The 17,825-nt window shown below is 44.4% G+C and overlaps 1 protein-coding gene across 3 annotated transcripts in view; it reads left to right on the forward strand.

The window, feature by feature from the left end:
• The first annotated feature begins 208 nt into the window (after positions 1-208).
• Positions 209-17,825, forward strand: part of VPS16 (VPS16 core subunit of CORVET and HOPS complexes) — a 1,150,777-nt gene continuing 1,133,160 nt past the window's right edge. For all 3 annotated transcript variants that reach the window (XM_033944752.1, XM_033944754.1, XM_033944753.1), the window contains exon 1: positions 209-395. In XM_033944752.1, coding sequence (XP_033800643.1) covers positions 346-395 — 50 coding nt within the window. In that variant the 5' untranslated portion in view covers positions 209-345. The remainder of the gene's footprint in view (positions 396-17,825) is intronic.

A 17,825-nucleotide genomic window follows, 5' to 3' on the forward strand; every position in this document is an offset into this window, starting at 1 on the left:
CCAATATGAAAAAGGAAGATAAAACCTTTAGTTTGCTAAAGGATCAAAATTATCAGGCTCATAAGAATGCTGTACTCCAGATTACTGGCATTTGCTCCAAGATCTAACACTTAGAAGTAGGATGGCCCAGAAAGCTGAGCGGAAACCTGATTTTCTAAATATAGTCTGCGGGGCGGAAGTGTGATATTTGAAATGGAGGCTACTGCGGGGCGGAAGTAAAAGGTTTGGTGTTTTTGAACATGACGGTTTTGTATAATTTCCATGTTTGAAACAGTTGGGTAGCCGTTTAACTTTCATAGGCAGCAGTACAACAGACGAGGATAGCGTACACGTGTTTGTGTCGTTATGGCTTGTTATACAGCAAACTGGAACCCACTTGGATCGGTATTTTATCGGTGAGTATGACAGCAATTGGTTACTGCTCTTATTTCACGTAATTGCTTTGAAGTAGTCAGAAAAGGAACGGGTATTTTGAACCGCAGCCTCTGGCCCCCAAGTTTCCTTTTTTATTCGAGTCTTTCTGCCTTTTACTAATTAGCAGCAGAGAATTTGATCTTAAGCTACTGTAGCTCGAATAGACAGTAACCTTGGACTAGCTTCTGGCTGTGTTCCGTCTATCCTCCCAGACCCAGGGGCGCAGGTCTACTCGTGTTATCTTTTCTTAGGAGCCACCTCTGGACGTTTGCTACTTGTCTTATCCGCATCCTGGACCATTTCTCTTTTGCTTTTTTTTTTTTTTTTTTTTGTATACTCATATTTATTGAGCAAAAGGTTAACAGTACAACAAGTAGTACATAAATAGCACCAAGTGCCAAAACTGGGAAAAGTACAAAAGTACAGGAATTGCAAGTAATACAAAAACAATCAGGTCAGCAGGTCAAAAGACTTAAACTGAGGAAAGCGTGACCTGAGGTACAAAATCTAGCAGTCCATGCTCCAAAAGCCCAGCACAGTGCAGCACAGTACAAATGGGAGTGCATAAAGATCAATGGAAGCACTGTGTGCTATCATGAGAGAAGGTAATGGCACTACAAGCCATAATGCTCAAGGGTTATATAATAGGGAGGGGATCAAGGAACCCCATGGTTAACCCCAACATTCCCACAGACACTCACTCAGCATACATACGCACACACACATGGGCAAGCAAGAGAAGAATAAAGATAAAGTACAAGGCGTCGAAAAGGATTGTCATAATAAGAGGAGATGAAGGATGAGAGGAAGAGGAGCGAGAAAAGGACTACGAAAAGAAGGTGGTAAGAATAAGAGTAAAAAGAATAGGAGTAGTAAGAAGAAGAATAAGAAAAAGAAAGGGTGAACAAGTATTGGAGAGCAGATGAAAAAAGGAAGACAGAGAAATAGAAGACAGTAAAGGTACAATAGCCAACCAAACATAGGTCGGTGCAGCATAAATGGAGTAGAAGCAAAAGCAGGGCCAGTCATTCCAAAGTGGAGGATAAAATGCCTAAAGAACATTGCCATCAAGGTGAACACTCCTGGCAAGACGCCAGAAAACGGTCCCACAAAGCGCTATATTCCTTCCAGTGATCCTGAGGGCGAGAAGAATAAGTTTGCAGCTCATAAAGACCCAGGACCTTCATGCGAGCCAGCCAGAGCGGGTAAGTAGGGGCCTCAAGAGACGCCCAATGTTGCAGAATAAGCTGCTTTCCCAGCATGATCGCATGAAGGACAAATTTCTGAGAAGAGGTGCTGAGCTGCTGCTGCTGTCCCCCAACAGCAGTGCAGGTGGGTTCCAAATCAAGGTAGAACAAAGAGTAGTGTCAAGTCTAGCTCGAATAGAGTCTCAGAAGGAGAGAGTAGGACAGAGAAAGAAAGAATGTAGATAGGTTCCCGGAGAGTTATAGCATTTAACACAAAGATCATCCTGCCAGAGGTTCATGGCAAAACCTTTTGATCTAGAGAGATAGGCACGATGTAATATCTTAAATTGGGTCTCCCTTAGCGGTACATTTTTGAAAAAAAGATATATATTTTGAAAAAAATCCTGTAAGTCTTGAAGAGACACCGTCAAGCCCAAATCCCGGGACCACTGATCCACTACAGATTGAAGGCAGCTCTCCCCTTGAAAATCCCGGCCCTCCTTATACCAAGTAGCAATCTTATTCTTGTGAGGAAGTGTAAGTAAAGCCTTCTCATCAAGGGCACCGCAAGTCCAATTGTCCAAAGGGACAGCAGATAGTGAGGAATAATAGTGCTTAATTTGGATATAAAGGTAAGCCTGTGTGGTGGGGAGCCCCCAATGGGTACACATAAGGGGAAAAGAAGGAAAACTGCCGCCCCCTAAGTGCAGCAAGTCAAGTATAGTAGAATCTCGTTCAGGACGATCCCTCAAACCTGGCAGACCCCGAATTCCGGGAGTGAACCCCGGGTTATCCACTAAAGATAGAAAGGGAGACGGATGAGGCATCTTATGTTGTAAACGTCGCCACCACGTCCACACCTTACGAAAGGTGAGGAGAAAGTCCAAGGTAGGGTAGCGTAAAGAGATCGACGAACCCAGACTTCCATGGATAAATGATACAAAAGATATGGGAGAGCAGCAAGAAGCCAAAAGGCCCGGCGGGGAGTATTTACGGTGTAAAGTCAAATGTTCATGAATCCACCGGAATAGGGATGCCACATTGTAAAGGCGAATGTCTGGGAGACCCAGTCCCCCCTGCTCCTTGCTCCGAGTCAATTTAGGGAAACCGATACGGGCCCGCCTATCCTGCCAGATAAACCTACGAATAAGAAAGTTATAATGACGTTCATCCTCTCGACTAACCCAAAAGGGGACAGTTTGAAGGGCATAAAGAAGTTTAGGAAAGAGAACCATCTTAACCAGGGCTACCCGGCCCATCAGGGATAGGGGAAGGGAGCGCCACCGATGACATAGATCTCCGATCCGTTCAATAGTTGCCGAAATGTTAGATGCATAGAACGTACTCGGATTTTTATATAAAAGAATCCCCAAATATTTCAATTTCCCATGTGCAATGCCAACCCCCAGATGTTCGAACCACCTGTCACCCATCGAGTCACTGAGAAGGAGAGCTTCAGTTTTATCATAGTTAATTTTCAATCCAATAAAGGAACCAAAGGAGTTAATAATATGCATCAGACGGGGAAGATGAACGTCCGCGTGTTTGACATAAAGTAACATGTCATCTGCAAACATAATGATACGGAACTCAGACCCCCCCACACTCAGGCCCTGCAGGGCCGTGTCCTGACGTATGCGGATAGCAAGAGGTTCAAGGGAAAGAAGGAAGAGCAGAGGTGATAAGGGGCACCCTTGCCGGGTGCCATGGCCAAGAGAGAAAGGATCAGAGATCCCTCCATTAATCAATAGCTGCGATTTGGGTGAGGAGTATAGAGCAGATACCCAGTACACAAAGTCTCCCGAGATGCCATATTTTGCGAGCACCCAAAAAAGATGACGCCAGGATACCATATCAAATGCCTTTTCTACGTCAAGGCTGGTGATTAAGGCTTTGTCCGAAGGTTGATAAGGCAGTTGTAGTACTGTAAGGACTTTTAACAGGTTCATAGAAGCGTGCCTGCCAGGGACGAAACCCACCTGGTCCTCATGGATCAGGTCCGGTAGCAGCACATTCAGACGCGACGCCAATATACCGGCAGGAGTTTGACGTCCTGATTCAGAAGCGAAATCGGCCTATCTCTTTTGCTTTTAGTAACCTGTCCGTGACTTTTGTGCAAATTTTCCAGGCTCTTCCAGCGGGAAGTGAGGAAACAGATCTCTGGATTGGGACGAGGCTGCCACCCCTCCAAAAAAACAAAAATGAAAAACAGCCAACCCCAAATAAATGAACCCAAAGTGATACTTTTGCAAGGGGGGAAAAAGGCCAAAATGACCTCTAGCTGTAATGGGGACATGAAAGCAAGTTCAAAAAGGGTTTTGGATCACTGACCAGGCAGAAAAACACTATTGATGCTCATTTTGACCACTTCTAATCTTGGAAGGATTTTGTGTTTAAAAAAAAAAATGGGCAAAATATATGAAAATTCTGTAAGCTGCCACTCTCATATTTATCCAGGCAAATTCTATTAGACTTAAACTATAGTAAAGAAAAATGATGTTTCTCAAATATTCAGAGTTTTTAAGCATCTCAAATAAGGATTTAGGGCAACATTCCCTTATAGTTGCAATAATAGACATAAAAGCTATAGGTCTTGTTTTATTGAGGATTTTACTTTATTAATCTCTGGAGCCTGAGGAAGACTTGGTGCTACACATGGTGCCAGATTCTTCCATCTGCTGACAGTAAAAATAGCAGGTATGTACTGCATAATGTCCAAATTGTGTTCTATGAAAGTGGATGTTATTTGCTTTGCATGTTGTGTGAATTGGACATTTTTTTTCACTTTTTTCACTTTTATTTATTTGAAAATATCTTGATTGATTTCAATCTCAGCATACAATAAAAGAGGATACATTCTCCATATTAACAACAAGGCATCCAAAACATTTGTTGCAATCTTAATACCATTTATGTTCTCCATCAGAATCCTATCCACTTAGAAAAACTCCATTCACTCTTTAAATGTTATGAAAACAACAAAATCAATAAGGTGAGAACTGCCCTTTGATTATCCATACTTTAAAAACTATAGTGGAGAAAAAACCCCCTTGGCATTGGCTACATAAGAACTGGTCAAATTAAGTAATACCAGCTCAAATGAGCTTAAATCAAGTAACACATCACAGGAGAAAAAACTCCACTATGTTACAATATTTAACAAGTAACTGTAGTCCATTCTCCCCATCAAAACCCCTTTCTTCCTTAGAAAAAGCTTCTTTCATTCTTTAAACTTTCAAACTTTAAACATTCATCAGCCATACAAACCTTAAATGCTTCAGGACATCCCCTTTTTACAGTATTGTTGACCTCCAACCCCAACATCTATACATATTCATATTAAATACTTTCATCATCAATATACACTTTAAACACTTTAATCTCATACACACTAGTGCTGCCCGATTCACGATTCGAATCGATACACCAATTCGAATCGGGTGAATCAAATAAAAAAAAAAAAATAAGCCTCCCGATTCAATGGCCGACCCTTCCCCCGTGCCTTCCTAAAGCAGGAGCTGCAGCGCTGTCTCTTGCTGGCCATCCGCTGCTGCTTCTGCTTGAGGGGGAAGGGTCGGTCAGAAAGGCCTCCCCCAGCTTGCCCGCTCTTACCTCCTTTATACTAATAGGGCAGCTTCCAGGCTCGCTGGTGTTATAGCGATCCCTGCAGCTGCCTGTGGTCCTCAGCGGCTCGTTCTCTCTGCCGCGATCCTGCCCCTGACGTCAGTGCAGGGGCAGGACGTAGCAGGAAGAACGTACCGCTGAGGACCATGGGCAGCTGCAGGGATCCCTATAACACCAGCGAGCCTGCAAGCTGCCCTATTAGCGGTAAGGAGGTGGGGAATGTGCAGACTTGCAGGAAGAGCAGTGTTCGTTCCTGGCGGGGGGAGGAGAAAATGTGCCTTCGCGGCGGGGGGGAGCAGCGTTCGTTCCTGGCGGGGGGGGGGGGGAGGAGAAAATGTGCCTTCAGCGGGGGTGGGGGGGGGATGCAGGCCTTTTCAGCGGGGGGAGGAGAGAAAGTGCCTTCCTAGGGGAGCAGGCCTTCGTGGGGGGGAACAGGTCTTTGTGGTGGGGAGCAGGCCTTCAGGGCAGGGAAGCAGAGGGAGGAGGAGGAAGAGTACCTTTGGCAGTTCATAGTCTTAAGCGCGCGAGACAGACGCGGGCCAACAATTCAACGCAAGACTTCAGCATGCCGCAGAAAAACTTTCTTTTAAAGGGCTCCGACAGGGTGTGTTGGTGGGGAACTCCCCCACTTTACTTAATAGTGGCGTTGGGGGATTTTGGGGGGTTGTAACCCCACATTATACTGGAAACGTAACTTTTTCTCTATTTTTTAGAGAAAAAGTTAAGTTTTCAGTATAATGTGGGGGGTTACGCCCCCACACCCCCTAACACAGCAGCGCGATCCCTATTAAGTAGAGTGGAGGGGTTCCCCCGTTCCCCCCACACCCCCGTTGGAGCCCTTTAAAAGAAGGTTTTCTGCGGCGCGCTGAAGTCTTGTGCTGAATTGTCAGCGCTTGTTTGTCGGCACGCGTCTGTCTCACGCGCTTAAGACCCGTCACCCCTTTGGCGGTGAGGAGGCAGGCCTGTGCAGAGGGAGGAGGAGGAAGGAGTAAGAGAGGGGAGGGGAGATGCCAGACCTGGAGTGAAGTGAAGGGAAGAGAGAGAGACCAAAAAGAGGGGGAGGAAAGCAGAAGAGAGGTGCTGGACTAATGGAGAGAGGGATAGGGAGAGAGAAATGCAAGACCACAAGGGGAAGGGTACAAGAGGGACAGATACTGCTCCAAAGTAGGTGGGCAAGATGCAGGATGGCAGGAGCGATTGTAGGAGAAAGCCTGTACCTGGGGAAGGGGATACAGGAGATAAGGAAGAGAGAAAGAAGAAGCTGGATATGGGGAGAGATAAGATGGAGGGAGCTTAGGAACAGGGACACAGAAGAGAGATGCTGGATGAAAGGGTAGATGAGAAAAGGAGAGATGGTGGATCTGTGGATGGTGGGGGTCCATCGCTGCAGCTGCGGGGCGATGGAAATGAAAAAAAGGAAAGATGCCAGACTTCCGGGAGAGGAAAGGGAAACAGAAGGGGAGGACAGAGATGGAAGATGGATGGTTAGCACGGAGAAAGAAGAAAGAAGGAGAGCCTGATCAGAAGACAACCATGACCAACAAGATTTGAAAAATGACCAGACAACAAAAGGTAGGAAAAATAATTTTATTTTCTGTTTTGTGATTAGAATATGTCAGATTTGAAATGTGTATCCTTCCAGAGCTGGTGTTGGACCGCAAACATGAGCTAGGATTTAATAGAGAGAGGAAAAGTCTTTTTTGTTTGTTTATTTTGTTTACACCACAGGACCAGTGTGAGTAGGAGAGGACAAAGAGAGCGAAGAGGCTATAAAATAAACCTACCAGGATGTTTGGAAAAAAACACCCAATTGGGCAGGAAAATCGAATCAAATCGAAAAATCGATTCAATAGGCTGAATCGAATCAAATTTTTTTTTCCTGAATCGGGCAGCACTAATACACACTATAAATACTTTAATCAAGAGGAGGAAGGATCATCCCTATCACTGTCTTGTATTTCCTCCCTGAGATTTCAATGGAAGAGGATCATCAACATCATTGTGTTCAGTTTCCTCCTGGGATTCCAATGGGGGGAAATAGGCTCCTCATGGTGTTCCACTGGAATAACCTGCATAGAGGAGCTGTTCCCTAAGGCAGTGTTTCTCAACTTCTTCAAGCCAAATACCCTCTAAGCCAGGGGTACGCAATTCCGGTCCTCGAGAGCCACAGGCAGGTCAGGCTTTTCAGGATATCCACAATAAATATGCATTAGATGGATTTGCAAGCACTGCCTCCTTGAGATGCAAATCTATCTCATGCATATTTATTGTGGATATCCTGAAAACCTGACTTGCCTGTGGCTTTTGAGGACTGGCATTGCCTATCCCTGCCCTAAGCCTAACAAATACCAACTGAGTATCCCCACCCAAGTTCCGCCCCAGACTCCACCCCCATAATAATAGTACTAATTGTAATGCAATTTCTTCCATTTTTCATATACACACAATATAATCTTATTAATACATAATGGTAAACAAAAAAAGTAAAAAACACAAAGCACACTATGCAGAGAAAATGTTAATTATCATTCGTATTCATTTTTCAAAGGTCAAGGCAGATGACTTTAAAATATTCAATATCACCTCAGTAACAACTATAGAAAAAAAGACAAATATAGTGCAAAATATAGACAGCAGATATAAATTCTCAAAACTGACACATTTCGATCACTAAATTGAAAATAAAATCATTTTTCCTATGTTTGCTGTCTGGTGATTTCATGAGTCTCTAGTTGCACTTTCTTCTAACTGCATCCAATGTTTCTTTCTTTATCCTAGGACAAGCAGGCAGCATATTCTCACATGTGGGTGACATCATCCACGGAGCCCGGATGTGGATAGCCTCACAAGTAGACTTGCTTGTAGAACTTCAGAAAGTTTGTGACTACCGGACCATGCATGTTCAAATGCCTTTCCACCCAGCGTAGGGTGCGTCTCTCCTCAGTTCTTAGTTTTCCGCGGAGCCGAGAATTCCTATTTCGACGCTCTGCGCTAGACTCAGTTCTACTTCGTGCCTTCTTTCACAGCGGCTCGTGTTTTATTTCTTTTCAAGGTCACTGTAATTCTTGCGTGTTTCATTTGAAAAATTTTTTTTTTTTTTAAAAACAAAACCCAAAAAACTTATTTTATTTTTTCTTTCAGTCACGGCGGGGCCTGACTCGCGGCCTCAGCCGGTGGGTTTCGACTTAGCTGTGGCTAGATAGAAGATAAATGGAAGATTCCCATTTATGTCCCTCTCAGTCACAGTCTTCAAGAAGTGTAGCCATTGCAAGCGCGCGATCTCCCTCACTGACCCACATCGCTGGTGTATTCAGTGTTTTGGACCTGACCATCGTCCAGAGTCATGTGCCCACAGATGTTGTCGAGTTCAGGTGGAAAAACTCTTTGGAGACATGGATCCACTTGCCCTGGTCTTGACCTCGACTCCGGTCAAGCTTCTCACTGGAGATCCGGCTTCTGCCTCGACTTTAATCAAGCTATCCTCGTTCGGGTCCTCATCCTCGAGTAAATCTGCTAAGTCTCCTGACGAAATGCTTGCCTTGCTGCCTCCCTCAGGTCAGGTACCAGCAGTAGTTATCAAGCTACCCAAGAAGCATCTCTCCAAGTCGAAGAACATAAGAATTGCCGCTGCTGGGTCAGACCAGTGGTCCATCATGCCCAGCAGTCCGCTTACGCGGCGGCCTCTGGTCAAAGACCAACGCCCTAACTGAGACTAGCCCTACCAGCGTACGTTCCAGTTCAGCAGGAACTTGTCTAACTTTGTCTTGAATCCCTGGAGGGTGTTTTCCCCTATGACAGACTCTGGAAGAGCGTTCAAGTTTTCTACCACTCTCTGGGTGAAGAAGAATTTCCTCAGAGACTATAGCCACACCAAATGTACCAGATCCTCAAGTTTTGGTGTCACATTTGGAGGCTATGATCCAGACCATCTTGGATCATTAGTTTGGTAATATGCTTGCCAAACATACTCCTGCCTCGACTCTGCTTCCTGCAATCCAGCCTGAGCACTTAGCAGTATAACAAGGAGTCGAGTCCTTGGCTGAGCCTCAAGCTGATCCTCCTCACTCTTTACAAGGAGTTGAGTCCTTGGGAGTACCTCAAGAGGACTCTACATACTCTATGCAAGGAGTCGAGTCTTTGCGAGTGTCTCGTCTGGAGCATAAGCACACTACTCAAGGAGCCAAGTCCTTATCAGTGCCTCAAGATACCTCGACACCAGGCGTTCAATCCCTTTTGGTGTCTCGATCTCCAGCTTCCAGCCCTCCCTCATATAAGGCATCACCCTTCCCGAGGCATAGGGCAAAGACTCCTTGACTTTCTTCTGGTTTGAGGTACAGTTCTCCACATCAGTCGAGGCATTCATCGAGGCATAGATCCTCTTCTCGAGAAAAGCCTTGTCTCTCCAGGCCTCGAGACTCTTCGAGGCCTTTAACTCTGTAGTTGAGGACACCACCTCCAGATACCGATGCTTCTTCACCTGTGAGGGATTCTTTCCATTCTCTGTGAGTCGTCTGTACCTACATATTCAGGCCTCAGGTATCAGTACTCCAGAGAAGCTTCACCTTCGTTCTCTGCCTTGCGAGGCACTTCAAGGTCACCTTCTTCTTCTTGAGGTCAACCTTCCTTGGAGCAGATATCTTTTTCTTCCTTCCTACGTCAAATGAATAAGGAACTCAATATTACTTTGGACTCTGATTCCAAATACTCTCGGGAATATTTAGAAGAAATGGGTATGTCTCGTTCTCCTGCGGAGTCTCTCAAATTGCCAATTAATAGACTTCTTTCTCAAACCTTCAGGAGAAATCTTGAGACACCTTATTCCATTCCTGCTGTCCCAGGAAAACTGGAGTCTCGTTACAGGATGGTCCACTGCAAGGGCTTCGAGAAATCTCAGTTATCCCATCAGTCCCTTCTTGTGGCGTCTTCTCTAAAAAAAGACCTATCCTGCCAAGGTTTATGCCACTCTCCCTCCTGGAAGAGAGGGCAGGACCGTGGACAAATTTGGTTGCTGTTTGTATCAAAATTCTCTCATGGCAACTAGAGTTTTGAATTACAATTTTATTTTCATTTCTTATTTCAAGAATTTGGTTGACACACTGCCTGAATATTTCAAATATATTCAACATTGTCTTCCAGGGTTTCAGCAGACAATCACCACTCTGACTCAACTCCGCATGCATCTCCTTCAATCTTCCTATGATGCATTTGAGCTTTCCTTGAGGGTCACTGCCTTTTCAGTGGCGATGCGCAGGCTTGTCTGGCTCCGCATTATAGACATGGACCCTAATCTTCAAGATCGTCTGGCCAAAATTACTTGTCAAGGCAATGAATTGTTTGATGACTCCATCGAGGCAGCTACTGAACAATTGTCTGAACATGAGAAATCGTTTCCTTCCATCACTCATCCTAGGCCTAAGCCTTCAGAGGTGTTTTCCACAGAGAGCAGCTCCTTTATACCTCCTAAGAAACAATCACAACAGCAGACTCCTCCTGCGCCTAAGGCCTCTCAGCCTTTTTGACCATCTAATACAGAGCATAACCTCCATCGTTCTACCTCTGTTCTCTCCCCTTTCCAATGGAGGTTGTCTCCATCTTTTTTACCACTGCTGGGAGATCATTACATCAGATCTCTGGGTGCTGTCCATCATCAGGGAAGGATACTCTCTTCATTTCATCCAGGTTCCTCCAGATCTGCCTCCAAAAGAGTATCCTTCTAATCCATCCCAGACCGCCCTTCTTCAGGAAGCTCAAGCTCTGCTTCGTCTCCGTACCATCGAGGAAGTTCCCTTGGAACAGCAGAGCCAGGGGATTTTACTCACATTACTTCCTAGTTCCTAAGAAGACGGGCGATCTGCGACCTATTTTGACCTCAGAGCCCTCAACAAATTTCTTGTCAGAGAGAAATTTTGGATGCTGTTTCTGGCATCTCTATACCTACCCCCTTCTAGATCAGAACGACTGGTTATGTTCTCTAGATCTTAAAGAGGCTTACACTCGCATTCCTATTCATCCAGCCTTTCGGCAGTTCCTCAGATTTCAGGTGGGAAATCTGCATTTTCAATACAGAGTGCTACCTTTCGGCCTGGCTTCATCTCCAAGAGTGTTCACCAAGTGCCTAGTTGTAGTGGCAACAGATCTGCGGAACCATGGCCTCCAGGTGTCTCATCAAGGATTCAAGATCTCAAGGGGTTATTGTAGTGACCCAACGAACTACATGGTTCCTACAAAGCTTGGGATTCGAAATAAACTTTCCCAAATCCCAGCTACAGCCCTCTCAAACTTTGCAGTTCATCGGAGCTGTTCTAGACACTGTTGAACTCGGAGCATTCCTTAACGCCAGGATGCTCTCATTCATCTCTGCCACAAAGGGTTTTTCTTGACTACAATTTCAGCAAGACACATGATAGTTCTCCTCGTTCACATGGCTTCTACAGTTCACGTGACTCCTTTTGCTAGACTTCACCTCAGAATTCCTCAGTGGACCCTGGCATCTCAGTGGGTGCAGGCTTGGGACCCACTCTCTCAACACATCAGAGTGACTCCTTCGTTGAGACAGTCTCTCCACTGGTGGATGCTCTCTTCCAATCTCTCCGGAGATTTACTGTTTCAAACACCTCCTCATCAGAAGGTCCTCACGACAGATTCTTTGACCTATGCTTGGGAGGGCTCATCTCAATGGTCTCTCCATACTCAAGGACATTGGTCCAGCATGGATCATCAATGTCACATCAATCTGTTGGAACTCAGCGCAATTTTCAATGCTCGCAAAGCTTTTCAGCATCTTCTTCACGACCAGGTAGTCTCTATTTGGACGGACAACCAAGTTGCCATATACTATGTCAACAAGCAGGGAGGAACAGGATCTCTCCCCCTTTGCCAAGAAGCCCTACAGGTGTGGAATTGGGCAATCCTTCACAACACCTTCCTAAAAGCTGTCTACATTCAAGGAAAGAAAAACTAGCGGGCAAATTGAGTCGTCTTCTGCAACCTCACGAATGGACACTCAATTCCTCACCTCTTCATACATTTTTTCTCAGTGGGGACTCCTCAGACATATCTCTTCACGTCTCCCCACAACAACAAACTGCCTCAGTTCTGCTCCAGGATATACTCTCCTCACCGAATGAAGGCAGATGCTTTTCTCCTGGAATGGAAGAATCAATTTCTCTATGCGTTCCCTCCATTCCCTCTCATTCTCAAGACACTTGTCAAACTCAAATAAGAACATGCCACCATGATTCTGATAGTTCCTTGGTGGCCCAGGCAATCTTGGTACTCCCTTCTACTTCAACTTAGCAGTAGGGAGCCACTGCTTTTACCAGTTTTTCCCTCTCTGCTTACACAGAGTCAGGGGTCTCTATCATCCCAACCTGCAGTCTTTACACCTGACAGCTTGGTACCTCTCAACTTAACTACCATAGTGTGCTTTGTGTAGTTTAATTTTGTGGTTACCATTATGTATTATTAATAAGATTATATTGTGTGTATGTGAAAAATTAATGGAAGAAATGGCATTTACAATTAGTACTATTAGTGTGGCGGCTGGGTCTGGGGTGGAGCCTGGGCAGTGCTTTTGGGCCCCCCAAACAAAAAAGCGTTCCACTGACTATGTATGTTGGACCTAGTGTGGGAGGAGAGATGGTAGACCTGCTGGGAGGAAGGGGAATGAATGACCACATCCCAGAAATTTTGGCATAAATTTGCATTTTCAATTTAAAAAATCCTTATCTCCAAGATGCAAACTGAGCTATTTTCTACACATAGCTATTTAGGTTTTTGCTTACAGGCCCCTTATATTAGCTTTTTCACTCCTTTATATTCATATGACACATGTTCACCATTTTTAAGTTTTCGCTCTCTCTCTCTCTTTTTTTTTTTTTTTTTTTGCACTCAGCATCTTGAACATCTCTGTTTACTGAGTAGACATACAAATTTTGGTTAGAAATGATTCACAATTACTATCAAGTTTCAAGTTTATTAGAAATTTGATGAATCGCTTATACATAATTTACTAAGCGAATTACATTAAAATCCAAAATATGCATACAACATACAATTTAAAAATACTACTAAAAAAGGGGGTTGGACAAACAGACAAGACTGAATACGAAGGGAGTAAAGGGGTAAAGTTACAAAATTAATAAATTTGAAAAGAAGAGAACTATAGAGGGAAAAAACATAAGGAGGGGTATCCATTTTTTCTTTCTTTTATTTTTGATTTTTGGTAAGGAGTCTACTGCACTGTATATATTCAAAGGATAAAGGCATCTTTAAACAAGAAAGTTTTTAAATTATTTTTAAACGGCTAATGTCTTTTTCATCTCTTATGTATTGGGGTAGGGAGTTCCAGACTTGGGGGCCATTATTGAAAACATATCATTCCCCTCGGGATTTATTGGCTATTCCCCTCGGGATTTATTGGCTACTTGTTGTTCCCCAGTGTCTTTTGTCTCGTTCATGCATGGGATTCAGGGTTCGCCAGTCTCTTTGAGGTATCCCTCGCTGCATTACCCATATGCCTTTCAGAGAACTTGGGCGTGGTGGCGGAAACTTCAACACAAAGTGCCCTACCCGTCCCCCTTTCTATCTTTGATTGGCAACCCTAACTTTGTACCTGGTTTCCGGGGTTTGCCTGGTCTGAAGGGTCGTGCTGAGCGTGAGTCCACTATACACGATTTATTATACTTGGGGGGGCGGATGTTTCACTTCTTTTTCTGCACTCTGTACCCATTGGGGGCTCCCCACCAACCAGTCTTATCTCTATATCCAAATTAAACATTATTATGACTCTCTGAATAATATTTCTCCTACCACTTGGGAATGTGGTTCTCTGGATGAACGGGCTCTCGATGTGCCACCCCACAATAACAAGATTGCTACCTGGTATGCGGAGGGAAGGGAGGGTCAGGGAACGCAGTGCCTTCAGCCCATAGTGTCGGAATGGGCTAAGGACCTGGGAATGTCAGTATCCCTTCATGATATACATGTTTTCTTTCAAAATATATACTTGTTTGTTAAATCTGTCTCTTTACAAGAAACACAATTTTGTATACTGCATAGAGCGTATATTACCAGATCTAGAGGTTTTCAGATGGGGCTGTGGCCTGATAATTTATGTGTCCATTGTCATCTCTCACGAGGCACCTATTTGCATTCCTTTTTTCTTTGCCCAAAACTTACCTTCTGGGCTCTGATTCACCGGCGCTTAGAGGATGTACTTGGCTGCAACTTCCACTGGAATCCATCTGCCTTACTGATGGGTGATGTGCTGGACTTATCTCAACAGAACCTTAATGCGCCCTCCCAGAAATTTGTTCTCCATGCCATCTTGGTGGGGAAGAAGCTCATTTTGCAACACTGGACTTTCCCAGAGGTACCCTCCTTTCCAGTGTGGGCCAATCGCATGGACACTTTGGCTTCATTTGAGCTGCAAACTTACTCTACGCGATCACAGGCTCACTGGAAGGACTATTGTGCACTTTGGGATGCTTTTTTGAAGCAGGGCTCTGCATCTACTTCCTCATCATAACCCCTCTGATGTTTCATAGATTTGCCTCTCTAATTATATCTGCATTTTCTCAGAGTTTAGCCTTTGCCTTTGAATTTGACATTACCTTTGTATTGGTAGATGATTGTGTCTCCTTCAACATTATATAACACTATTAGTACTGTTTTATGTGGGCTCTTTTCTTTAACATGTCTTTCCCGTCGCACACGGTGTCCCTAGTAGTTTGATGGTTTGAAGGGTGATTGTGAGTTTGTATGAGAAAGATGTGGACGGGAGGGGGGGGGGAGTGTAGGTTGTTTGAGTGCGTGCTATATGGATGGTGATGGTATGTATGGGGGGGTGTCTGCGGGTTATTTCCTACGTGTCCAGGTTAGAGTTTTCTATTCAAAAACACTGGGTGTTTGAGATGACAGTGCTCCGGCCACTCATCAGATTGTTTCTTTTACATGTTTTGCTACTTGTTTGATTTTCATGACACATGTACAATGCACTTGTTGCTTATTTGCTGTTTCTGCTGTTATCTTACTTTACCCAATAAAGACGATTATACAAAAAAAAAGAAAACATATCATATCGTCTAGTGCCAATAACTTTTAAAGAAGGGACTACAAGTAGACTTTGGGCCGTAGAATAAAGAGAGCGGGATGTGTTATACGGAATAAGTATCCTATTTGTAGATAAGGTTTTAAATACTAAGAGTAGAATTTTAAAGGTAATGCGATGATTAATGGGAAGCCAGTGTGAATCAACCAGGAAAGGAGTTACATGATCATATTTTCTACCGTTGTGAATAAGTTTAACGGCAAGGTTTTGAATTATCTGTAAACGTTTCTTTTCTTTTTGAGTAATGTTTAATAGTAATGAATTACAATAATCTAGCTTGGCAATGACAAGAGCTAAACAAACTTTAAATAACTTTACAGTAACTTCAAATCCTGGGGGGGAAAAATACCACAGTACTACTGTACCTGCACAGTTTTTTTTTCCAGTGACAAATTGTTAAATATAAAATAATATCAAAACATGTCCACAAATTAATTTTGGCCCTTTGTCAACTAGTAATCAGTCATATCAATCATGGAGTTATGTCACTCACACCCCTATAACGTACAAGTCCAGACCAGTCCACCTGACTTCTACTACCAGCAACCCCCTCGTACAATGACGTCACTTACTCGAGCTCCCGGAAAAATTCCTTGTTCGCTACGAGGTTGCGAAGGACAACGTGGAAGAGAGTGCGAGGTCCGATTTGTTCAGTGTCCTGTCCTGCACCATAGGCATCCTGCGCTGCGGTGAAGTTTCCCTTGCGCCGTGACTTTTTTGCCTCATTAGGCATAGGTCAGCAACAGATAGAAGCTTACAACTTGCTTCAGGCCTTCCTCGTTGCCGGGTTCTGCCTTCGCGGAAACAGAAAGTAGGCAGGACCCGGCAGCGAAGAAGGCCCGAAGCAAGTTGTAAGCTTCTATCCGTTGTTGACCAGTCTCCTGCCTTAGCCCGTAGAAGACTCATGCTTCGGGGCTCTACGATGTGCGTGCCAGCTTCCCTTCTCTTCTCCCCCCCCCCAGACATAACTTTTGGTTTCGGAGGGAAGAGAAGGGGAGCCAGCACGCATACCTTGGAGCCCCGAAGCATGAGTTCACATCTCCAAGCTGGTGAGAGATGGTTTTTGGGGGGGATTTTTTTTATGTTGAGCGGCGGCAGCAGCAGGATTCCTGATAGATGACAGCCGGGCGTTCATCTAAATTTGCCGGGCAGACCGCCCAGCTAAAAAGCCCTGGGGAGAACACTGAACTGTATGGTCCCTGAGCAAAAAATAGAACTGGATCAACCTGAAGGAATCCCAGATAATAGTTCCAAGCTTAAGACATTATACAAAGATCTGCAGAAAGAAATGTATGTCTTTCTGGGATAAAGCACAGTTACTTACCGTAACAGGTGTGTACTGGCCTTCCTTCAAGAGGGCCTGAATAAGGGATTAAGGTGCTGATGGCAGGCCTGGTTTGCTTTAGAGGCAAAGTAACTCAAGTCTCCTTGCTGCTTACCCAGACATTATTAGATTCTTTGATGGAACCCTTGGGTTTAGGCTGCTGATCTGAGATCTTTTCCCTTCCTAGAATTTCAGTATCGTGTTAGAGGGTCTTCAAGGGCCCCGTATGAGCTTTTGGAGGAAGCTTCTCTCATGGATCTAATGATCAAAGCAGTATTCCTAGTTGCAATTACGTTGGCCAGAAGAGTCTCAGAATTGCAAACTTTGTCATGCAGGGTACCGTTTCTGAGGATCACGGAAACGGGAGTGACTGTGCATACAGTACCTTCCTTTTTTGCCAAAGTTTGTTTCGGCATTTCACATCAATAAGGAAGTCAGGCTACCAGCCTTTCAACCTATGGGTTTTAAGAAGAAAGACAAGTCTTTAAAGTTGCTGGACATCCACAGAGTTCTCTTGTGTTACCTGGAACTGATTAATGAGTTTTATCTATTGGACCTTCTCTTTGTCTAACCAAAGAGTCAACCTGAGGCAGACCAGCCTCCAAGGCCACTATTTCCCAGTTGATTTGGACCAACATTGTCTGCAGCAAACAACTGCTGGTGACGCTGAAAGCACATTTGACCAGAGGAGTAGCCTCTTGGGCGGAATCAAGGGCAATACCTCCGAAGGAGATTGTAGATCTGCAACATGATCTTCCCTGCACAATTTCATTAAATTCTATAAGGTGGATGTGGCAGCACAAGAGGATTCTGCTTTTGGATCCTCATTATTGAAAGCAGGCTTCTCTCCCACCAAGGACTACGGGCACTGCTTAGATAAGTTCCTGAGGTTCAACATACTATTTCTATTGTACTAGAGAAACAGAATAGGTTCTTACTGAAACCTCTCCTCCCACCCAGTAATTTCTGATGCGCCTGTTTCTGCCTTAGGCTTCATGGTCCTCTCTATAGCTAAGACTTCTCTGCCAGTTGGACTATGGGTCCAGAATCAGTTTGTAAATAGATTTCAAGAGATAATTGAGCTCCACTAATATTCAAGCTGATGCTTTTATTTGATGTGTTTTACTATTCAGTGGTAATGTTCGTTCATTTATACATTACAGTT

This window comes from Geotrypetes seraphini, chromosome 5 (assembly GCF_902459505.1).
Source record: "Geotrypetes seraphini chromosome 5, aGeoSer1.1, whole genome shotgun sequence".
Lineage (NCBI taxonomy): Eukaryota > Metazoa > Chordata > Amphibia > Gymnophiona > Dermophiidae > Geotrypetes > Geotrypetes seraphini.